At 44.0% G+C, this 25,217-nt stretch overlaps 1 protein-coding gene across 1 annotated transcript; it reads right to left on the bottom strand.

The window, feature by feature from the left end:
* Window positions 1-829: 829 nt before the first annotated feature.
* LOC308114336 (tyrosine-protein phosphatase non-receptor type 23-like) lies at window positions 830-23,416 on the bottom strand. The gene is given in 26 exon segments (XM_080471133.1): window positions 830-1,700; window positions 3,412-3,531; window positions 3,642-3,780; window positions 3,911-4,015; window positions 4,095-4,279; window positions 5,076-5,558; window positions 8,577-8,972; window positions 8,974-10,582; window positions 10,687-11,018; window positions 11,378-11,532; window positions 11,839-12,156; window positions 12,933-13,078; window positions 13,376-13,441; window positions 13,540-13,654; window positions 13,879-13,958; window positions 14,085-14,143; window positions 14,251-14,307; window positions 15,447-15,494; window positions 15,613-15,744; window positions 15,834-15,914; window positions 16,762-16,893; window positions 17,052-17,101; window positions 17,774-17,850; window positions 18,669-18,796; window positions 20,390-20,464; window positions 23,233-23,416. Coding segments are annotated over 26 exon segments (5,724 nt in total). The 5' UTR covers window positions 23,317-23,416; the 3' UTR covers window positions 830-1,148.
* Between the last annotated feature and the right edge of the window lie 1,801 nt (window positions 23,417-25,217).

Below are 25,217 nucleotides of genomic sequence, written 5' to 3'. Positions count from 1 at the left end.
AAGCTGATTTCTGAATTCTCGCCCTCTGGTGAGAAAAGTCGTCAGGTTTATGACGTTAAAGTCACATTCATACCATAAAGTTTAGCATGAAACATTTTTCACTCCCAATACTAAACTGACGTGGTTTATTTATATTTTATGGCTGTAAATTGTTTCATGTGCAACAAACATTTTGTTCATTTAAACGTTTTAACCCAACATGGACGTTTCTGTTGAATTTAAGAACAAGCTGCTTTACGCCGCCGAAAAGGTGCAACAACAACTTCCGCTGTTATTTGCATATTTAAAAACCTCGTGTTTCAACCGACGTGAGTGTAGCTTTAACTTGATCATTCGCACTCAAGACAACTTAAATCGTATAAAACAGACAAACGCAGCACGTTTGGATTCGGGTCTGAATTATCGTCTCTGAAATGTAAATAAAAAAATCTATAGATGAGAAAAGTGGGCGTGTCCACATGTCTGCTTTCTGTCTCTACTGTGATTCTGACGGCCAGATGAGCTGAATGTTTCCCAACATGTCCGACTTCACTGAAGCGTGCGTGTGCGTGTGTCCATCCCAATTTTTTTTTCTTTTGTTCTTCCATCCTGTTGCTCCGTGTGTCACCTCAGACAGAAACGAAACGGGAACATTTTCCAAGCAGCTGCGTCACAAATGCGACGTGTTTAAAGGTAGAGCGTAAATCCTCCGATCGGCTCCCTCTAGTGGCTGGGTGCGATCAACGCAGGCTGTAGTAACTTATTTACTATTTTGTAACACAGGAAAAAAAAAAGAAACTGCAACGACTTTGTACTAATTTTCAAATAAAGAGGCTTTGATACCACAAGTCGTCAGTCTACTGGATTTATTTATTCTTTTTTTTAGTGATTAGTGAGTCTCCAGACGGACATTTTCAGTTTTTTCTTGGAATAATCTAACTTTATTTAAGATATTTACAGTGTTACAAAGAAAAGAGGATCGACGTGCTGATTTGTTAGAACGAGTCGAGTTTCGATCACCTGGAGGAGTGCATGCTGGGAGTTTTCCATCCGTCACGTAGAAAAATAAAAACGGAGAGCAGACGAGTGCATAGTGATGTGATGGAGGAGGAGGAAACTGCCACCAGGCACGTCGTGGTGATCGTGGTTTCTATGGAAACGGCGCTCGCTCACTGCTTGTTGAGGCTCCAGAGGGGGTCGAGGCTGCTGAGGGGGTCGTCGTCGGCGCCGCCGCCTCCGCCGCCGTCCCCCCCGCGGGTCCCGTGCAGACCCTGGCCCTCCGCCGGCTGCAGGAAGCTCTGCTTGGTGACGCGCTGCTTGCCCCGCCCGCCGCCCTCCATGGAGAACGCCTCGGGGGCCAGCGAGGCCAGCAGCTCCAGGGCGGAGGCGGCGGGGGGCGGGCTCACGCTCGGCGGCGGCGTGGAGGGGGGCGCGGCGACGGCGGCAACGGCAACGTCCACGCCATTTGGTGGCGGGGGGGAATGTGGCGGGCTGAATGAGGGCGGCGGCTCCTGGAAGTCCGCCGGGGGCTCTGCGGACGGCGGCGTGACGGCGAGCTGCTGCTGCTGCTCCTCCGGGCCACCGGGGGCGCCGGCCTCCATGGCGGGGTCGGTGGCGCTGGGCGGCCGGATGCTGAGCTTGGCGATGGTGGCCTGGATGGAGCTGATGGGCATGTCGCCGCCCAGGACCAGGTCCTGCTGGGACTCCTGGCGGGAATACGGCTGCAGAGAAACACAACGTCAAATCAAATCTAAACGTTTGTTTCCTCGACTGAACAGAAGCTTTTTGTTTTTCTTTTCTTCTTCTCCTCCTCCTCCTCCTCCTCAAGGAGGACAAAACGTTACAAATCAGTCTCCGGCGGAGAGCGAGACACAAACACTAAACTACACAACGATCTACGTCACCGACGTTCCCGAAGGCAACCGGAGCCGAAATCAACATTTTTACCTCGGTGAGAATCTGTAAACTATCGTCCTGGAAGTTTTCTGCCGCACGGCGGTCGGCGAACTCCTCGCGCTGCACGACATCGGACAAAGAAGAGCGTTGGACTTTAACCGTTACGGTGTGAAGACACTGAGCTTCGCCAGCAGGTTGGTCACATTTTAGAATTCCAGCAAGAATATAGAATATAACGGTAGAAAATACATTAATACTCAATAAACACAAAGGAATATATTGTCATAGAATATTAATTTAAATATTGCCACATATGTTTTGTATTAAAAATGTAATTGATAACATTTAAATAGTAAATTATTAATTGTAAAAGTTATTAATTATAAAGGTTCTTGTTCAATATTAATATTATATATATATATATGATGTGCATGGATAAACTGTATATATAAAACTTGTGTATAGTATATATTGAATGTATATTGTAAAAATAGTAATATTAGTTTAAAAAACATTTTTGGGATGTTTTCTCTTTTTATACTTTTTCTTGTTTGTTTTTTTTCTTGTTTTTGTAACTAATCTTGTCTGGTTAGTTGTTTTCGTTTTATTAGTTTATTAGTTTTTTTATTAGTTTGTTGTCGTTTTTGTTTTCTTATCTAAAAAAGTGTGACATTAATGATGGGGTAGGTGTGTATAAGCTTTGGATAATTAAGTGTTTTTATTTTTCTAAAGACTGCCAAAATAAACAAAAATAAAATAAAATTTAAAAAAATTTATGTCGACAGGAAGAAAAAGAAATCACATAAATGAAGTGATTTCTTTAACATTAAAAGTGTGTTCTGGGTCGTGTTCAGACTTTCATACAGTAAAAGGTTTCTGCTCGTTTCCTGAAGAAAAAAACACAATTAGGAGGCAAAAAAACAAAAAAAAACCCTTTGTGCGCTTCAGGAAAAGTCGACATTTTTGTTTTTTCACAGAGAGACCGTCTATCCCTCCCTCATCACTTTCTCTTAGATATAAAATCCCATTAAATCACTTCATTCTGACTACACAGGGTTGCTTACATGTGACTTTACACAGGATTTCCTTGACTAATAAGAATATTTAAATAAGCAGCCCGGGCTCCCTGTCCTTCGTACTCGATGAACTTCTGTGACAGAACAAGGCTGCCGGCTGCTACCGTCTCTTCTAGTCCTGATACTGCGAACTGACTGTTTATGAGCTAAATTCTGTCCTGAAGCATCTTTTCATCACTTCATTAAACCGCCTGATGCATTTTGTAGAAGCAGTGACACGCTGGCATGTGGACGGACGGACTTTTGATTTTCGACTTTTTCTGAAGTGCATGAAGGTTGTTTTGGGTTTTTTTTTAAGCCTCCAATTTATTTTTTTTATTTCTTCAGTGGGTCTAAAACTCCTCCGTACCTGCAGCAACATCCTGCCTCTTTAAGAGAGTTTTAGTGTTTTTCCTGTTAAACCGCAGCTTCAGGTGGGATTCTACTCTGATGAGTCTGTTTGTGTGTTGAAGTGTCGCACCTTGGCGGCGGCGGCGGCGGCGGCGGCGGCGTTCCTGCTGCCGGGGGTCGAGACGCCGTGCCGCTGCAGGACCTGCTCGGCGTGCTTCAGCACCGCCTCGTAGCAGAACTTCAGGTGCAGCTGGAGACGCGCCAGATACAAGTCGAGATTGAAGAAAAGAAATTTAAATAAATAATCATCTGGGGAAAAAAAAAGCTTCTGACGAGCGTCAGCGGAAGCGTGGAACCGACCTTCTCCTGCAGCATGTTCTTCCTCTGCTGCCTCATCTTCTTCACCAGCAGGGGGAGCTCCGGGATGCCGTTTCCCGCCTCCAGCTCCTGCAGGGCGGCGTACAGCAGGCAGAAGGCGCCGGTGCGTCCCACGCCCGAGCTGCAACGCGAGAAGGTTACAATTATTCAAGTGAACCTAAAAACACCAACAACTCACGTTTTACTGGAGTTTTATCATTTAAAAAAAAAAAAAAAAAAAAAAAAAAGGACGTCAGAAGAATCCCACCGACCTGCAGTGAACCACCACTGGGGGGTGCAGCGGCCTCTGGTGCAGGTAGTGACCATGGACCTCCTGGATGAAGCGCAGCAGGTTGCTCTTGCTGTCAGGAAGCCCCCTGTAGGGAGACGAGACGCCGTTTACCTCTGAGGTCTCTGTGGGGGTCAAAAGGTCGGGGGGGGGGTTAAAGGACTCACAGCTCGGGCCACGAGGTGAACTGCAGGTGGACCACGGTGCGCTTCAGGCTCTGGTCTCGGTACTGCAGGCTGATCATGCGCTCCACGTGCGTGGGCGTGATCTTCTGCGTGGTGAGGCCGAGCGTGATGGGACCCTGGGCGAGCTGCTGGCCGCGCTCGGTGGGGAAGTACCGCAGGACTTTACCCTGAGACGGAGAGACAAAACGAGACGCTCACTGAACCCGTCTCACTGGAAGACTTCGGGCCAGACCCTCAAGACGTCGTCACCATTTGTTTTCTGGTTTTGGAAAATAGGTGCATCAGAAAGTCTTTCAAAGGAAACAAAAAACATTCTTTAAGATGGAGACCAGTGATACCAGGAATACCTCAAATAAAATAAAATATTACTCAGCTATATTACTGAGCTCCGTTTTCATACTTTCTGATTTTAATTTATTTTATTATAGATAGATAGATAGATAGATTCAAACAAAACTTAAATAGATAAGTAAATTCTGAGTCAGTAATACTTATTTTCCAATTCCAATGCTGGACAGATAACAAATAATGTAATAGCGAAATGTTCAAATGAATGTCTATGTTGTAAAAATTGTTTGAAAAAAAAAAAAGACTAAATGCAAAACTATTCAATTTACATTAACAGTGTAAGAAGCGGTGGAAAAAAATTCATCGGTCAAAAATTAAAGTACCAAGAGTTTTTAGATGTAACATAGTTAGTGGTGACCACCAGAGGGCCCCCAAGAGCAGGGAGATAAAAAATTTTTTTTTATTAAATTAAATGAATAAAGTGGTTTAACTCTTCAAAAAGAAAGAAATTTTATTCTACAAATAAGTTTATCAATATTATTATTATTATTTATTCATCGCCGACTTCCTGACGGACTGAAGCGTCGATGTGGAAAAAGTAATTTGAGTTCAGTTGATCAGCGTTTGGCTTCCTTCTCCACCTTTGACCTCGTCAGCGCCGACAACCCGCCGTACCTTCTCCAGCTCCTGCTCCGACACCAGCATGACGACCAGCGACACCTTCTGCTCGTACACCATCAGCCAGAAGTCGGCCGCCGTGCCGGTGAGCGGCGCCTGCGTGGCGATGAGCCGCGGGCAGTACGGCGACAGCTCCTCCACGAAGCTGGCGTTGATGTAGTCGTCCTTCCCCGAGCGCAGCACCACGCGGTTCAGGTCGTAGGGCATGACGTCCTGGTGGCGGTTCTTCATGGTGTAGCAGCGGGCGATGGCGATGGAGAGCTGGCGGGCGTCCTTCTCCTGCTGCTCCTGCAGCTCCTTCCAGCGGGCGTCCAGCACCGACAGCCCGCCCTCCAGCTCCGACGGCTGCTCCAGCGAGTCCACCTGAGCCCGGAACTGGCCCAGGGCGCCGTGGAGGCGGGCCACTCGCTCCGGCGCCTGGTACGGGTCGCCCTGGATCACCAGGACGCCCTGGGAGCTCTTCTTGCGACGCTCGCCGTCCTGCGGGAGACAAAACTTTCAGAATCACCAAAGAACGTCGCCTCCGTGTTGAAATGTGAAAATCTCATCGAACTCAACAGATCTACTCTCGTTTCGTTGATGAGTTTCACACTAGAAGCTGGATTTTTACCCTTTCATCAGTTAGATGACCAGTAAAAATCTATTTCAATGCAAAAGATACTTAAAAAAACTGCTAATGCATTAATAAACTGCATCGAGGTAAAATCTGATATTCAGATTATCAGTTTTTATTTGTTTTGTTCCACAAACAAGAAAACTTGTAAAGTAACTCCGGGACAGCCACTTCTAAAGTACTGACAGAAAACATCAAATAAAAACCACCATCTGCTCGCCTCGCTCAGTCGTTAAAAGTCAGAAACGGATTCAAAACGATGGAAATTTACCGAAGCTAAAGAGCTAAAGGCTAACCCGACCTGATTGGTTGGTTTGATGAGACTTTAAATCAGGACGCAGCCAAACAAACATAATGACACACATCAATAAACTGGAAATCAATGAATAATTCATGACTTACACATCAAATAAACCTGTATTTCATTTCGAAATGGTCACGTTTTTACCATTAATAAGAAATATCAAATCAATTTGAATGACGAGAAGCGATAAACCTCAGAAAGTCGAAACTGCTAAACTATTAAATATTTATTTTATATAATTTTTTTTAATTAATTTTTTTCACATTTGTATTAAATGTGTCTCAGTTTAGAATTAGTAAGTTTTGACTTATCAAGGTTTTCCAATAATAAAAAAAAATATATCCTTTTCAGTGGAAATAGTCGTCTTGTGGTTTCACACTGAATTTTATATTATTTTAATTTGTCTCCGTTACACTAAAACACATTTAGTAATAGAAATGTGTTTCACCAAACTAAAAGTTTTTTCTGCACATTAGTTTTTGTACAAGGCTTTTATTTTTTATCAGAAAGAATTCTAGTTATTTTTAGTAACACGAATGTTTCAGAAACCAAGTCCGGTTGAGCTCAGCAGCACAGGAGCATTGTGGGTAATGATTCAGGACCAACTGAAATTATGACCAAAAATAAGGTAAAAGAAAGAGTAACATGCCAAACATATTATATATCATGTTTATTTCTTATATGGCTTATCGTACTGAACATGCAAGACAGAAAAACGAATTCCAAGAACAAAGTTTTTATCCCGATTTCACAAAAAGTTTCAATATTTATCAATTTTTAAGTTTTTAAAATGAAAAATAGAAACTCGGGAGACTCACACAACAAACTATGAAGAAAACAAAAAAAAAAACAGCATGAATGTGACAAAAGTGTCAAAACTAGCTTTAGGTCAGACGCCAAAATCAGACAGAATCGATGTGTGAAAACAAAGTTAGTGCAAAGAAGTACAAGTCGGTACTTCTGATCAACGGTTCCTCCTCCAGTCTGGTGTTCCTGCAGTTCCTGCAGTTCCTCCCACTGGATCACTGCTCTTCGCTCTAAAGCCACATCACTTACATTCATTTGGAAATTAGAGCTTCTATTAAAAGTCACATCATGAGTTTGATCACGAGCTTCAGAGGAAACCGTTTCCAGACGGGAGCCGACGGTTCACTTCAGAGAACCGGCTCAAAGAGTCGACCGGTTCCCTACTGACTCGTCACCAGTTGGAGGCGACGTCTCAGGGAACGGTGACGGTAACGGTGTTGCTCCTCCTACATTTGCCGTCGCTGGAGGGATCGTGAGCAGAAAATAGCCGCAGTCAGTGAATCAGAGAGAGTGAGTCAGTGAGTCAGAGAGTCACAGTAGGAGAGTAAGAGTTAGTGAGTCGGAGAGTCAAAGAGAGAGAGTGAGTCAGAGAGTCGGATGGTGCATCCAAATCGTCCCTCATATCTCCTTTCCTATGCACCTTTCCTTAACCCTGTGACGTCATCCAAGGGGTTCAGGAGAAGTGGATAGGAAAGGAGATAGGAGGGACTCTCTGGAAGCACCCAAAGAGTCAGTGAGTCAGTGGACCTGAGGAGAGAGTGTGGAGATCCAGCAGCCTGCTGGAGTCGTTCGGCTGTGACGGGAGAATCCGTCTCTTCTGGTTTTATTAACGTTAGAAGATAACCACCGGATTTTTGGGGAATTCGTTATTCTTAAACGTCAAAGTAAAATTCTGACTTTTTCCTTCTTCTACACGACAACGTTTCAAGTGAAGGCGCATCGTTTCTGCGTTTTCGTTTCAGAAAAGTTTCACGTTTACACGGCAACAGCACTGGAAAAAATGTAGGGCCTGGTCGGTAATATCCACCAACATGCGTTGGTGGATATTACAGTATATTATGCAACTTTGTTCAGGTAATAAGTTTACAACTTTGTTTCTGGAAATATTCAAATTCTCAAAGTGTTGCACTCTAACATATAAGTCTGGGTTTTGTTATATTATCTGTTTGTGGATGTAGGAAAGACGTTTGTTTCTTTATATATTTGCTGAACTTGGAGAGACACAGCATTGACTCAAAGCTAAAAGAAAGTTATAAAAATAGTCGTTGAATTTAAATATAGTTTGTGTGTGTAGAGTCTAGATTAATTCCATTGTTTGATTAATATAAATGCATTACAAGCTTCAGTCTTAAGGCGGCAAACAAAATTTGGTTATTTTAATTAATTACAGAAAATTGTGCGATTAATAGAACATTTTTTTCATCGACTGACAGCACTACTATAAACAGTAAGAAGACATGGACATTCTACTGGACGAACGACCAAGTTGGTGACTGTCAAAATAAAATAGGAGAATATGGACTGGGAGTCATGACACTCTGGATGAAACATTATTATTGTGCGTCAACTGAGCATGTGCAGAAGAAGCAGCGTTTCCTTCATTTTTAAAGAGTTTTTTAAAAAAGTTGTATTTTCAGCGGCTCCGAGCGCCGTTGTCGTGTAAACAGAAACGTAAACATGGAACAAAGAACCTCCCCGACAGATGATTTCACGTTAGTTATTATATCGCTCTGCGTTAAAATTAAATGACGTCACCGGAACCGGTTGGTCTTACCTGCGGGTCGGCCTTGGTGGGCTGCAGCACGTTGGTGGGGGCCTTGGGCCCCCCCGGCTGGCTCTCGGGGCTGGAGGACAGCAGGTCGTCGGTGCTGGAGTTCTGTCGCTGGAACAGCGATGTGGAGGGGGAGACGGCAGAGGGGGAGGGGAGAGAGGGCGGGGCCACTGCCCCCGGGGTAGGGGCCGGTGTGGGTCTCTGCTGCGGGGGGTTCAGACCCAACGAGCTGGGACCCGGGGAGGGGGATGGAGACGGGGAAGGCGAGGGGGATGGGGGGATGGAGCTGGGGGGCTGGGGGACCGGGGGCCCGCCCGGAGAGGGCTGGATCATGTGCTGAGCAGGAGGTGCGTGGGGGCCGACAGCAGGGGGCTGCTGCGGGGCACTTGGTGGTACGTTTGGTCCTGGAGGGGGGGGGGTACATGGTGGAAGGCTGCGGGTGGGCCAGAGGAAGAGGAGCCTGAGGTTGCTGGGTCGCAGCTGGCTGAGGAGCCAAAGGCTGCTGAGGCATCATGGGAGCCCCCCCGGGGTAGCAGACCGTACCGGAGTGGGGGGGCTGGGACTGACCGGGCATCCGCATGGGCTGCTGGGGCATATTTGGTATCGGAGGCTGCCCGGGGTGGGGGTGGTGCTGTGGGGGTAGGGGATTAGGAGGCATTTGGGGCATGGGAGCCCTCGGCAGATGGACCTGAGGCCCCGGGACCAGATGAGGCTGAGAGGCGGGGGGCATCTGGGGGTGCATGGGGGGGTGCATGGGCTGGCTCGTAGGGGGCATGTAGTTCTGTGAGATCGGGGGCATTGTCTGACTTGTGGGGGGCATCTGTGGTCTGGGACCCCCCGGGATCTGCATCTGTGGGTGGGGGGGCATCTGCTGGGCCCCGGGGGGCATCGACATCTGCTGCTGCTGAGGCAACATGTGCTGATGGGGGAGTCGGGGGGGCATCTGCTGGCTCGGGTGGGGAAGGTAGGGCTGGGAGACGGAGGGCGCCGGCTGAGAGGTGGGGGCTGTCTGTGGATGTGCAGTCTGGGGGGGCATGTGAACCTGAGGTGGTCTTGGCATCATGTGAGGATGCTGCGGGGGTGCGTACCCCTGGGGGGGCTGGTACCCGGGAGGCATCTGAGGCTGGAAGCCGTTATGTTGATGCGGCTGCATCTGACCGGGGAATGGCTGCTGATACTGAGGAGGACCACCGGGCTGGGGGGGCAGGTAGCCGTGTGGGTAGGCCTGCTGGGTCTGCAGGGGGGGGTGTGGGCTGGGAATGGGCCGAGGTCCCGGCTGGTACCCCTGAGGGAGGGGCTGTGGATACTGCTGTGGATGTTTGGGATGCTGTGGCTGCGGAGCCGGCGTCTGACCCTGCAGGGGAACACCGGGCGGGGGCAGGTAGTGGGCATACGTCCCCAGCTGAGGGGGCACGTTGTAGCCCGTGGAGGCGGGGTGTTGTGGGGTGGGGGTGTAACTGGGGATGGGGGCATTGATGCTGTCCACCGTTGTGGTGGCGGGCCGTACTGGAGCTGGGGCCACAGGGCCCATTTGGGGCACTTGAGGAGCGGGGGGGCGATAACCGGGCACCATCGCCTGGGTGGGCATCTGTGGAGGCCTCTGTGGAGCCATCTGAGGGAGGGGGCCACGTGGGAGGGGCCCAGAGGTGGGGAACTGAGCGATCCGTGCCAGCAGTTCCGGGGGGGGCAGATTAGCGGGAAAGCGGGGCAGAGCGGCGCCCGGCGCTCCAGGCCAGGGCAGAGAGGAGTTGCCCCCTAGGGCCGCAGCAGGCGGAATGAATGCCTCGGGGCCGGGCAGGCGAGCCGCTGAGGGGGCCAGCGAGGGGAGGTCCGGGGGGAGACTGCGGAGGTCCTCGGGAAGGTCACCCCCCAGGGCCAGGATGGCCGCACTGAGCTGGGCCAGTTCTGGATCGTCAAAGTTGGGAATGGAAGAGTCGGCGTCAGGGCCTTTGGTCTTCAGGGACGGCTTTGCCGCCGTCGGCCGCGCCGGAGGTTTCTTCTGGGTCTCTCTGGAGACGGACATCAAAGGAACCAGTTAATCTTGTTACAGCCGGAGCGAAATATATAATACTTTTCAAATAGACTTCAAAAGGTATAAAAATGTCTTCCTTACTTTTCCAGGATGGGTTTGCGTTCCTCCTCCCTGGTCTGACACAACGTCTTTGCTCTCTCCAGCAGTCGGGACGCTTTCGCCTCCAGGTCGTCGTAAAACTCTTTCCCCTCCTGCGACTTCTTCATCAGGTCCTCGTAGGCTTCGTACGAGCCGACCAGGCCCTGCACGGTGCCGTTCCACTGCTGCTCCGTCTGGCTCAGGCTCTTCCTGACGGAGGCGTACTGAACGTTGGCCTCGGTCAGGGCCTTCAGGATGTTCTCCTGCGCCGCCAGGTTCTGGTCGATGTACACCTTCACCTGCTCGTACTTCTTTAGTTGCTCCTCAAATATGCGCTGGGAGGACGGAGGAGAGTTTAGACAGCTGGCCAGCCACATTCAGGCTAGAGACGCTGCAGATCATAGTGCATTTACAATCTGATATATTTGTTGAATAAATGTGTGTTTTTCAGTTTCTATACTAGTCTGGATAAAATTGCAGTCTAGTCCAGCGAGAAATTAAACATAGGAAAAGTCCCCATGAGTCTCGTCCATTAATAAAATCTGAGGACCTGAGCTCAGTAAAACTTGGTGTTCAGAATCAAAGCCCAAAGATGATGTTAATTTTATTACCATCAGTCCTCCACTTCAAAACCAATTAACAGTATTTCTTGCCGAGCGTTGTACTTAAGGGGCTCCCTTTTACGGGCAGATACCTTCATGTCGGCTCGCTCGCTGGTGACGAGGGTGGAGGTGATGTCATCCTGCTGGATGAGGTCCCGGAGCTGCTTTTCCAGAGAGCTTCTCTGCTCTCGCATCTCCTGCACCTTCCCCAGGATTCGCTTCATACACTGCAGGCCGGCCACCTCGTCTGCAGACACAGGGACACCGCAAGTTTACATCCAAACAGTCTGATGAACACAAGAGTCTTGAGTTTTAGCTGCATATCATGAATATTTCACAACACTAACTGAGCATCGATTTTATTATAATTCTGTAGGAACAACCCAAACTCGTCTTCCTGCACATTAACATAACAGACACTGACTCGATATGGAAAATCAACACATAATTGCTGACAATTTTGTGGCTAAAATGTGATTTAATTAATTATATGAAGAGAAGAAGCAGATATTCTTCCATTTTCAGACCGTTTTAACAAACACCCCCCCCTCACCCTCGTTGAGCTGAGGCCGTGGCAGCGCGTCACGGAGGTTGTCCAGCGGCCCCCCCAACAGACGCAGGTTGCTGATGTGCAGGTTCATGGCCCGGTGCAGCTCCGTGTTGGTGAAGCTGGCCTTCTCGTGAGCCTCCATGTACTTCTCCAGGTCTCTGCGGATCTCGGCCAGAGCCTGGGCCTGTGCGGCCGGGTGCAGCTCGCCTGTGGCGCCGCCGCCGCCCTCCTGGACGGCTCGCTCGCCGGCTTCATCGGCTTCCAGCACGTCTCTGATCTCCCTCAGCGAAGACTCCACGTCGGTGAAGACGCCCGACAGCACTGCACAGGCGAGGGAGAGGTTACTTAAACAGAGACGTACGGCCCAGCGCAGCTCAGAAAACTAAACCTTTACAGAAGCTCAGGAGCTGTTTTCACTTCCTGTTCTCTGTCTTTAGGCGGCTCACTTCAAGAGTCCTCACAGCAGATAAATTCAATCCATCCTATCCTAACATCTTCCTCCTGTACTGTTACACCAATATCTCAATGTCCTCCTTACATCCACAAACAAGCACAAATTAAAAAACAATTTTCACTCGCGGTCTTAAACTAATGTGAATACCTTTATTTAATTTAATAGGATTGAAATATGTACATAATTGGTCTCAGGTGTCTCTTCACAGTACAGGATACCAAATTGTTTATGGCTTCAGTTAGTTATCTGCACCTACTGACTGCAGGCTTTTATTATTGCACATTAATTGCAATTAAAAAAGCATGTTCAGAAATAATTGTGGCATTTTCTCGGCTATTTGATCACTGAAGTGATGTTAAAACGAGACGAAACCACAAGCAGTGTCTGCAGAATCAAGTTGATTAGTTTGAGTGCAGATTTACTTCTGCCACCATGAATATAATGCTGTGATTCATTAGCATTATCAAGCATTATTGCATGTAATTTCACATATACTTACAAAATGTGGCATATCCTTGCTCATGGACCCACAATATTGACCCATTAAAAGATAAGAAAGCCTCGGTAAAACGAGGCTCCCTCTGCTCCACTCGAAGCAGCACCACTGTGTTTCGGTGTGTCTGAGGATAATAAAGCTGCTCACCCTGCATGGACTGGATGAGGCTCTTCACGGTGTCGGGTCGGACGCTGAGAGCCGCACACTTCTCCATCAGGACCGGAGGGATGTGGCTGTACATGTCCAAGTTGTCGACGGACTCCGGCTCCAAACCCAGAGAGTCCATGAACTGCCTGCAGGAGGAAGAGCAGTGGGAAGGGTCACGTGCTGCTGGAACAAATCCTGACAGAGGACCGATTCTGACTTGTGGAATCATAAAAGGGATCAATTAAGGCTTTTCAATAAAAGTCACTGTCCGATTGTTTCACAAGGGATTGCACTGCATTAGTGAGTAGTTCTATGTTGTCCAATAATGTGTATTGAAAGGTTATGACGCTACCCTCACACTGGTCCAGTCCACGCAAGGTAAGATTGGTTTGTATGTGGCTGCTGAACAGAAACTACTTCAACAAACTCTAATAAGTACTCACTCCAGTGTTTCATTCTTGCCGTCAATCTTGGCCATGACGTCTCTGAGCAGCTTGGCTTTCTCCTCACTGACAGAAAAACACAAGCATGAACACGAGTATGTAAAAACACTTGATTACTGTGTGAAAGTCTGACTGAACGCACTGTTTTTTTTTTTTATCTTTACCTGTAGAGAGAAGAAGCTTCGTGAGCGGCCATGGGCACGAGTTTACAGAACAGGTCGGGTCCGGTGACGGAGGGGTCGGTGGGGTTGACGGGCAGAGCTTTCACCAGCGGGGCGCCTGAGAGGGGGGTGAGACGGCTTCTGTCATGATGCAACAGCAGAGCTCAACACGAGCTCTGAACACAGCCGCACAGATCAGAACTGCAGTTACGGCCTCGTGCACGCGACATAATTTTCGTGTTTTCCTTCCAGAAAGGTTTTGTGTTTACACAGCTAGGGTTTAAAAACAATGTCTGTTTCCACGGAAACAGTAGAAACTCTGTAAACGGTGTCTCCCGTCACCTTTGACCGAGGCCAGAGTCTCCAGAGAGGGGACCGTCTCGTGGTAGATGAAGTCGTTGTCCTTCTTGGCTGAATTAAACCTGCAGATGAAAAGCAAACATGTATTTCTAAAGACGTTCATCCAGGGTTAAAAAACAAACAAAAACTAAAATAATGAAACAAATAATCAAACCAGACTAAACTGTTACAGCGAAAGCTCAACTCACTTTCCACCGATAACGTCCATGGTGAACCTCAGGGCGTCCTGCACGCTGTCGGGTTGACCCTGGTGGGTAAAGACCAAACATGATGCATTCAGGTTTCGTCGAACACAAACACAGATTACTGTGAGGCTGACGAGGATTTCTGGGAGGTTAAAGAGAAAAACTCCACCTTGGCTAACTTGACAGCTTCATTGAGTTTGTCCAACGAGCTTTGCAGGTAAGCCAACTGTGGGAAACAGAAAAAAAACCACATCATCATGAACAATGTGACTTCAGAAACGTGATCACGCTGGAGATGCAAAGATAAAGCACTTTTACAGAGAACAAGTACTTTGATTTGGGTATTTGCTGATTCAGATTTTCTATTTGATCCTTTTGGCTTCACTGCAACACGTTTTTTCTGTTACTGAGCTGAACATTCACTTTGTTGTTCACACTTAACTGAGCCTGCGATCAGAGAACAGAAGACCGGATCAACCACCTGAGCTGATAATGAGCGGCGAGAACACACGTGATACAACTGCTTCTGCTTTCATTTTGAAAGTGGCGGATTTATTCTTTATCCCAGCGCAAGTTTTTCCTGCTTCCGCATCTTCACTGCGTTTGATGACAGAGCAAAACAAATTATACATTTTTAAAAGGAAAGTTTTTAATTAAGTTTTTTTTTTTTATTCTATCCAACCTTTTTTTAATATAGATGTTGTGTGTACTAAGTGTTCTCCTTTTTTTTTTATTTTTTTATTATTTGAGTATTTTATTCAGCATGATTTTATTTTTTTAGGAAAATGCTTGGTGGTTTCACACTATATATTTTCTTAGGCTTTTAATTTGATCAGCTATTTCAGAATTTAAGTTTGTTATTATCTGCGTCGATATCTTTATGTACTGATCAAGTGTGTGTTTTTGATGACAATTTTAATTACAAGCGATGTCTGGACAGATTATTACACAGGTGATTCTGACTTCTATATAATTATCATTATCTTCATTATGAAGCACTTTCTCTACCAAATGAATGAACGAAGGACTTTTAGTTTCTTTGTTCTTGTGCAGCATCGTGACCTGAAGCTTCTCATTAGATAAATGTTAGTTTCTTTTATTGAATAAATAAATAAGATTGATAGATCATCAAACTTAAAGATGCCTTACAGTTTAAAAAAATTGATCAGAAACAATCAGAACATGTAATACAAATGTGATAATATCTTTAAAAAAGTAATGCATAGACTGTTATTATACTTAATGAGTAGAATCTTAGGAGAGGTCCACTGTTGCTCATTTGTATATTAATATTGCACACATTATTAAAACCTGCATTTAACATTTCCTCAGTGATTCATCCAGGAGTTTTTATTATGTTCCTACCCGCTCTCCGTACTTCTGCTGCTCCTCGGCTTGTTTCCCCATGTGAAGCTGTGGGAAAGTAAAAGATGATGTTTGTGTGTACCTCTGACTAATTACACACCCACACACACACACATACACACACAAGTCCAGACACGCACTGAATTAGCACAGAAAACACACTCACATGTGCAATAGCAGCAAAGTAGTAGATCTTCATCTGGACCAGCTTCTTCCAGTCTTTCTGGATCTTTCCCAGCATGGAGGCCGTCTCAGAGTTCTCCAGAGCCCTACAGGCGTCTTTATAATAATCCACCACCTGCAGCACAACAGCTATTAGTTTTCAAACACGGTTTTAATTATTGATTTCAACACTTATTAAATGGATTTACTGGCAGGGAGCCAAACCTGAGCGCTGATACGAGCCACCAGGAAGCTCTTCCTATTGTCCAACATGGATTTCTCAAGAAGACACTCCTGTGCCTGGCCCTGGGAAGAAGAAGAAGAAGATGGATGATAACGTTTTCTGCATGCATGCATATTTATACTGATCAACCATTACATTCCATTATAATGTGTTTTAGGAGACTTTTTCTGCAGCAGTTTGAGTCACGTTAAAACACGACTGTTAGGCTGAATTTGACAAGTCACCATTTCACCACTTTTGAAAGACAACACCTCACAGGAGCTCCAATATGATCATCAATATTCATTCAAATTCCCAAACCTCGAACACGGGAGGGTTAAACACATTTTAATTCAGCAAACAGCCGAAGTTCATCTTGAGTGGGCCGGAAAACAGTGAATTAGCGCCATAATAACCTTTTAATTTAAATGGTAAAGCTTTTCTTTGATGTGGCACAGAGCATACGTGATGAAAATGTCAAGATTTTCACAAAACCAAGCAAATACTACAGCAAATGACAACCATCTCAACATAAAGCAATTTTTAAAGAAACTGTCTGGTGCAAAAATACAATGAAAAGTCCCAAAAACCAATTCTCCTACAGCTGTTGCATTATGTGTGTTTTAACAAACTGGGTCCAGCAGCATGTCTTTGAGGCTAGTTTGATGTCGAGCTTTCATGACAGCGTCAATGATATCTCAGCTCGGGTCGGACATGAAGAAAATGTTTTAATTTTGTTACCATTTGCTTGGTGGGTTGGCGGACCGGATTAGAGACTCTTGCACGCCGGTTTTGGCCCACGGGCCCTATGTTTGACACCCCTGCGCTAACACATCAACTTTGAAGACAAACTGTTCACTGTTGCTGCCAATTCGTCTCACGTCACTTGTCAGTGGTCATAATGTTCCGGCTGGTGGGTGGACCGCCTACCAGCATGAGGTTGATGTTGAGGTTGAGGATCTGATGGCTCATGTCCACACTGAAGCTGTGGCTGAAATGGTCTCTCAGGTAGGCGAACGCCCCCGCAGAGCACTGGAAATGAGTGCAGGACACCTTCATCCCCTGGGAGAGAGCGTCGGGAGTTAGAAGGGTAAGAGTGTGTGTGTGTGTGTGTGTGTGTGTGTGTGTGTGTGTGTGTGTGTGTGTGTGTGTGTGTGTGTGTGTGTGTGTGTGTGTGTGTGTGTGTGTGTGTGTGTTTATTCTGTCAGCGTGTGCCACACCTCCTCAGACACCCTGTTATCCATGGCTCCCAACATGGAGTGCAGCGCTCCTGCAGAGAGTCCGTGTTAGAAATGTAGTTAGAAGCATCACACACAGGCTGACGATCTGTTTTTCTACAACTCGCATTGTTTAGATTTTTTTTTTAAATCATTATTTGTGGCTTTAAATCATTTCTTTGTTTATTTGTTTACTCGAGATGAGCTGCTCATTTCATTGTTTTATTAAAGCACATTTAGGAGCGAAAGAAAACGACAGAAAGCTATAACACATAAACAGCCTCTACATTAAATGTTGGGCTAATCTTGTTTCTTATAGTAATACGAGAACTAAACAACAAAAAAGTCTTTAAAAAATGTAAACAAGCTATAAAAGATAATGATTTTCTTATGAATATTTTAGAGATTTTTAAAGAAGGGAAAGAAGAGCTTCTTCCCTTAAAGATCTTAAACTCTATAACATTAAGTTAAATTGACTTTTAATAAAGTAAATCTCATAATAGTTTTACACTGTATTGATTCCTTTTCATCGTCACTTCTTTTCGAGAAAGAAATGCCCACGCCAGACTTCAAAAGGTTCTGGTTTAGTTCTTAATGGACTCCTAACTGCTGGGATCGAGTCATAGACAGATTCAGGCAATATTAATTTGCTGAAATTTGTAATTCTATCAATTTAACGGTAATGGCCTGGTTTAAAACAAATGCAAACAAATTGATTTACTCACCGAGATTATAGAGGATGCACGCCTGCTCATAGCTGATATCATCGTGTGTGACGGTTTTTCCAGAGAAGATTTCGGTCCTAAACAAGAGTATTAAAGAGCAAAAGTCAATAAGTGACGACATCATGGGTGAAAGAAATCACTCATCAGTTCTCAGCCAGTCTTAAATCTAGCTTCATTATCTTTGGCACTTTCGAGACACGAGCTAAAGTTTAATAATGAGACACATGTAGAAGCTCAACCCGGGCCATTGGAAAGTTTCTGAATTTTAAAACCCAAAGCTTCTGAGAGGCTGCTCATGTAACAGACCTGATGCCACTTGATCTTATTAGTTGTTTTTGTTTATTTTTCCTGACTTTTGTTTCCCCTGTTCCACCTTTCCTGAAGCCCCGTTTACACGACGACTTTTCAAGTGAAATCGCACACATTTTGAGTTGGATTGTTATTATGGTGACTGTCAACTCTAAAACCAAGGAGTCACCACACTCTAGAGGCTGCCATATTTGTTATTGTCCGTCAACTGAGCATGTGCAAAAGAACTATTTACTATAGCCGTAGAGCGCAGGACCAGTGGCAGTTTCCCACGTTTCCATGGAGACGGACTCGCGTTTTCAAAAAGTGACACCGTTTTCAATGACTGAGAACAAAAGTCTTCCGTTTTCACTTGAAAACATTATGTGGTGTTGCTGCCATCAAGTACAAAATGAGCTAAAACGATTGATTTTCTTACATTTTAATATAAAACATTAGAAAATAACTGCATTGTGTCTTCTTTTTTTTTTTTACCCATTTAATAATATTTTTCCAACTAGAATTGTAATCCTGCCATTGCTATCATGTAAATCAAACAGGACCATGACTTGGCGTTGAGAGACGGATTGTTTCCCTGCATCGTTACCAGGAGATGGGCACGGCGGCCTCCTGGCCGACTCCCATGGGCACTCGGCTCTGGAGGTAGTGCAGCTGGCCGAAGTACTTCCTCAGCGTGCTGCAGCCCTCGAAGTCCCTCGTCACGTTCACCGCACTCTGCCAAACAAAACCAATCGCCTGTTTATTAATCCCCTGCATCGATACAATCCCTACCGATCGCCCTGAAACGAGCCGTTTCCCCACGACAGATTATCAATTAATCCGCCATTTCGTCACATGTTCATTCATTTTCTAACACTCTGATGATATACAGCATTGTGTTAATGTATGTTTGAAAGAAATGCTACCAATCAATCATAAAACACCAACAAAGAGATGTTTTGCTACAGATTTACTGCAGATTACAATAATCCCAATTATAAAGCTGAAGTCTGCGATGATAATCTTCATTTATGGACATTTCATGACAGAATGCAGTTTAAAGTGATCCAGAGAGAAAATAGATACATTACAACACAAGCATACACATATTTAAACAAATATTAACAATGGGATGAATATAAATTATGAATGATGAATAATCAATTATTGTTGAGCATTGCAATAATGATATAATCTAAATCCATGTTAATATCTTAGTGCTTTCAGATTCAGATCTTCCCTCCAATTTATACCATTTGTGTTTTTGTTTTCCATCCGAGGCGCGTCTGTAATTCCCACCAGCAGCGTTTTAGACAGAACAGTTAGTCCACTTTGTTGTTTTTGGTCATTTTTCCTTGATGTTTGTGATTGGGTTGGCCAGGTGAGAAATAATTCTACGTGAAATGCTTGAAATTAGTTCATTAACATTAGTTTTCTTTCACATTTACAATTCGGCCAGTCTGACTGAGCAGAGCATGACGGCACAGTGCCTGTTGACATTATTTACTGGCGTTTTGCAGTCTTCTGTGATTTTAATATTACCCATGGTGATAATGCGATGACAATAAATTCACAATATAGCCCAAATTAGGACACTGTAAACGAGCAAAAAGCAATAAAATTGGTCAAATAATGAGCCAGGATGCCACACTGGCTCCAGTGGAGGATGTCACAGTAAGATGAGTGAAACTTAAACATGTTGCCCAGCTTGTAAAGCAGGATACATTTTTATTAAAGTAGATTTCTTAGATAGATGAAGGCAAATTAGGAGTGGTGAAAGAAGATCTGTTTACTTCTGAAAGATGCTTTAGACTAACATCCTGCAGAATTCCCTTAAAAAAACAACTTGATATGTAAAGATGGGATGTTTTCATTTTAACTCCTTGATTGGTGAGAAACTAACAACACAATATGCTTTAAATAACCAAACTTATTGAGACTAAAACAATCAAAAGGGCAGAAAATAGATAATCTTACACAACAAAGGCACACAAAGAGCCACAGAAACTTATTTCTCCATCTTGTAGGAATGTTTTGGTTTTCCCTCAAAGTTCTGAACTCTATGAGGATCTGGGAGCTCCCCGACTAAACTAGTCTCGTGAACGCGGGAGCTCTGAAAGTTATTTCGGCACCTCGTACAAGGTAGAAGGTTCGGGAAAAAAACCTCTGTATGATGTCCTAACAGCACTGAGGTTTTTACACATCAGATATATAAAAAGCAATCAGCGTCCTCGGTGGACTTTCTTACACGATGCATCAGATTTAGAAACGTCTCGCAGTAAAAGAGGTAAATCGCAGCCTCAGATGAAAACATTGAACGGCGCCCACCTGCCGCAGAGTCTCCAGCTTCTTCATCTGCTCGTTGTAGTTGTCCGGATTCTCCCCATAATTCTTTAAGATGAACTGGAGAAGAAAAAGCAGCAGCAAGTAGGTGAACATAAGAATTAAACCATTTAGTGCTTCTATGAACGATATAAAGCTTCGGCTTTGACATCAGCATCACATTTAACATGTTTTTGACGATCACTTCAGCTGCAGCGGATTAATCTCCGAGTTAATCTAGAGCCACTGAGAATCTTCTATTGTACCCCTCCACAACCTTTCCTGTCCTCGACGGCGACGACTATAATAAGCATCAAGCAGTTGAACGTTGGGTCAGGAGGCAGACGAGCCTGCACTCTTCTATCAAGCTGTACCTCTGGTTGACTTTATAATTTAATCATGGAAGCAGGACGAACACGTGGCTGCTGGGAAGATCCACAAAGGCACAGCAACAGCAGAGACACTGTCCTGTCCTTTAACCTCCACAAAACCACATTGCTGCTACACTTCCTTAAGTTATTTGAGCGATCATCAACATCGTTTCACACTGTGGCCGGGATTAAAGTGACTCAGGAGGGCAAAGACCTCTACATGGGTCTGGTTCAGGAAGAAGTTAGAAAATGGGTCATGAGATAAAGATGACGAGGTAAAATCCAACAGGTAGTCACAAGGCTGATGTTTGCACAGGAGACCATGGGATCAATTTAACTGTGTTTCTGCAGCTCACAATGTTGGGCTGAACGGAGCGAGAATACTTCCGGGTAGACTCCCGTTCTGAAATATCAAGTGCGGCAGCCATCTTGGATGAGGAAATGCTTTTGCTAAAATATTCATAAGTCATTTTTCCCCCTCAATGCATTTTTCACACAATTTGGTTTCTCACAAACGGCAAAACCAGAGTTTCCATCCCAGATGATTTTGTAATTTAAAAATGCATATTTTTTTCTCAGGAGATTTGATGCACCGGAGGTGAAAAGTCAGCTTGTTCAGTCCGTCTGTCTGTCTCCGCCGTAGCTCGTCTGATTTCACACAATGATATCAGATAAATCATTAAACTGACTTAACAAGTTTTGATGAGGTAAAGTCGAAGTGGAAAGACTGCACTGCGTATGACAAGCAGTGTTTTATTACATTCACTCAAATCTGAGAATCTGGGTAGTTTTAAGGTACTTGTGCTTTAAATACAACATGTGTGTTGTCTGTCTGCTATTTCACTGATGTTTAATCTACTTGTTTGCCTTAAGTAGCCCAAATACCATAATTTGAGTAAATGGTGCTTTTATAAATACTCCTAATATATTTCTCATTCAAGAAAATAATTGGAGACTGTCACGATGGGGAGAGAATCACATAAATCAAGACAAGCAGCTTTCTTGACTGAAAGCATCTTCAAACATGATCATCACATTGTGGATTCACTAAAGTTTTTGACATCGACTTTTTTCTTTAATCAATACATTTTAATAGAATCTTCAAACTGTTGAGCAGGCACATATTTGGCGTCAATCCAAATGTTCTTTTATTCTTAATGAGGAAGCAAGAAATAAAAACATGGGGATTCTTCTTTTAAACCGACTCATCAAAACAATAATCAACATTGATATTGAAAATAATCTTCAGTTGCTGCCCTATTTGAAATAATGACGTTTGGATCATTACTACTTGAAAAATACAAACATGTCTTATACAGAGCAAGAATGGTAAATTAAGAAAGTGACATGATTAGTTTTGTTTGCTCCTTTTTTTGGGGATCATGTGACACGCATTTGATTCAAGCACAAGTTTTACTTAGGATGCCTTTCCTGTCAATTCATTTTCTGTCAAATGTAATACTTTCTGTGCTTATACTAGTCACCATTTAGACCTGTATACATACATATTTCTTCTATTCCATTTATTCTGTTTGTTCTACTCTGTGTGAAGCAACGCTACAAAGAATTTCCCAATCGAATGTATACAGTATTTCTATAATATTATATTTCCCTTCAAATATTGATCTTTAACTGATTTAATGGCACTCAGTAGTTATTCTAGATTTTCCATGTGGCTTCCTGCATACAATCTATTACAACCCTCGTCTGTAGTAACTCCTCATCATATTGTTATGTCATAATAATATTATAAGATATATAAATTGAAGGTTATTGCTTCTGTTTTGCTCAATCCAGATGTTTTTTTCCCCCCTCATAGCTTGGGTGCAATATAAATACTTAATAAATCAAACAATTCTGCATTTATTGTCTGTCGTTAATCTCCATGTATAGATGTGTATTTATGACAACATTACTTGATATTTTGCATTTCGTTATGGGTCCGTCACCTGCTTCAACTTCAGATAAGGTCATTTCACATTTGTATGTTGCTTTCTTTTGTGAATAAGCTCCAAAGTAAACGTGATGTGGCTGTTAAAGGTGGATGTTTTCTACTTTGGCCGCTCGCACTCAGGTGCATGTGACAATGAGATCACTGTTGTTGTCATGTAGCCTGACTGGGCCAGGAGGAGGCTGCCTCGTTATCTTTTAACCGACATGCTGACTAACTTTGCCGTTGGGAGTTTTATGTCTTCATTTCAAGGCAGTTAACCACTTTGCCGAGAGCTAATTAGGAACTTGCAGTTAATTATTATCGGCAGCGAGCTAACGTTAGCAAGCAAAAGGCGGTGGTCTGAGCTAGCTTCCCAGCTACACCTTCTGGAAGATTCTCCTCAGCGCGACAGACAGCGGCAGATAACAGGCTCTGGATGCGGCGGCGAACGCCGACGCCTCGGTTAAAGTTATCCCTCCGTCCATAATCCGCGTCGGTCTGACTTTCGACCTCAGCCCTGTTGCTCCACTCCCCGCCCCGCTCACCTGCCTCACGGCCGGGTTGAACGGGAACTCCCCAGCCTCCTTCAGATCCAGCCAGATCATCGGCATGCGGGGGACCGCCTCCATCGCGGCCGTGTCCGCCGGTGAAGTGTTTAAATCCCGCTGTTAGTTTTTTCTTTCACGCTTTTCCTGAAGATATTCTTCCTCCAAACAACTGTGTCATGTATCCATACACCCTCCAACCGGAAACTGGCGGCTTGCGTGACGTAGGCCTCCTATACGTGCCGCTAGGGATTCTGGGAAATGTCGTTTATGAGGGACAAATTGCGGAAGCTAAGAAAGACACAATACAATATATCTCGATTCTAAACATGTAATTTGGTTTAATCATTTCATTAACTTTATTGAAGTCAAGAATAGGGTGTTCAACATGCGGCTCTGGACCCATATGTGACCCTTCATCTCATCTGCAGCGGCTCCCTGAAGGTTTCATTAAAAAAAAAAAGACCGAAGCGCATTTTAATTCCTTTTTCATTTCATTTGCATTCCCCATTATTAAAAAAAAGTCTAATCTCCAGGATAAAACAACTAAAGAAGGTAATATCACTAAAAACAGGCAGAATAGATGAAATTGATTAAAAAAAGCTCAAATAGATAAAACGACTCAAAAACATAATCTATGACAAATTGTAAAATAATAATAATTAATTAATTAATTAAGAAATTAGTAAAGAAATTGATTACATTTGTTCAGAGAGCTTTTTATGAAAATAAATAAATAAATAATGAAAAAGAAGTCAAAGGAAAATGGAGAAAAATAAAGAAAAGCACAAAAAATCAAAAAAGAAAAAGAAAAGAAATCTATGAAAGAAATATCTCAAAACTATCTATCTATCTATCTATCTATCTATCTATCTATCTATCTATCTATCTATGGTCCTTTGCAATGACTTTGTGGGATCTATAGAAACGATAAAATGTACTGTCATGACATGATGATCACATAAACGGAGACTTTCACACATCATACATGGAGCCAATAATGCTTTAGTAACAGATTCCCCAAACACTTCCAGCAGGCGAGTTTATTAGAGGAAATAACTGAAACAACAGGATTCAATCAGGATAAATTCATGCAGATTTTTTTTTAATAATTTTTATTAAACTCGACTCTTTGTTTCTTCTCCCTTCCTGCAGGTGTCACTGGTGTATTTGAACAGCTGCTGCTTGAGGGGATAAATTCTTCTCCATCCATCACAGACTGTGAGAGAGAGAGAGAGAGAGAGAGAGAGAGAGAGAGAGAGAGAGAGAGAGAGAGAGAGAGAGAGATTGTCATGGGTTCATTATGGAATAATCTTCTGGCTAATCCGTATTCAGATGAGTGCGAACACTCCTCTGCTGCCACAAAACATTGATTGTCATCTCTTTGTGTCATGTTGGGTTTTGTCAACATGCGGTGCAGGCAGCGTGCCAGCAGGGCTGGATTATCACATTGACATGGAGAGATGATAGAAAGAAAGAAAGAAAGAAAGAAAGAAAGAAAGATGGAATGACAGTTATAAAGTAGCTCACTACATGATGACACTGAATTGATCCATACATAAAGACCTCATCCCAGCACATTTTAAAAGTAGTTTTGCTGGTATTTAACACAGGGATTTACAAATTAACCATGGATTCTAATTCAAACCACATTTAGTCGATTATTTGACACATGGGAGCAGAAAAACTGGGATTACAGTCCGTGAAATATTCAAACCACCTCATGTTTAGTCTACAATCAATACTCAGGCTGAAGGAAGTATATAGCTTCACATTATTAACAATATTAAAATCAGAATGAAAATCAGGTGAAGTCACAACAGTTTTTAATTTTTTTAAAGAAGGAAAAAAAGTTCATTGATCGTTTTAGACTGTGATGAGCTGGTTTCTTTAGATTACTAATTAATCACTGTCCATTAATCCATCTGAAAGCGCTTTGTTATCAAGCTTTGGGTCGAAGAAGGCAGTTTATACGCAATCCATTA

Source organism: Lipophrys pholis (genome assembly GCF_963383615.2).
Source record: "Lipophrys pholis genome assembly, chromosome: 9".
NCBI classification, from domain to species: Eukaryota; Metazoa; Chordata; class Actinopteri; order Blenniiformes; family Blenniidae; genus Lipophrys; species Lipophrys pholis.
The sequence above is the reverse complement of the archived record's forward strand: the minus strand, read 5'-3'. Positions and strand labels throughout refer to the sequence as shown.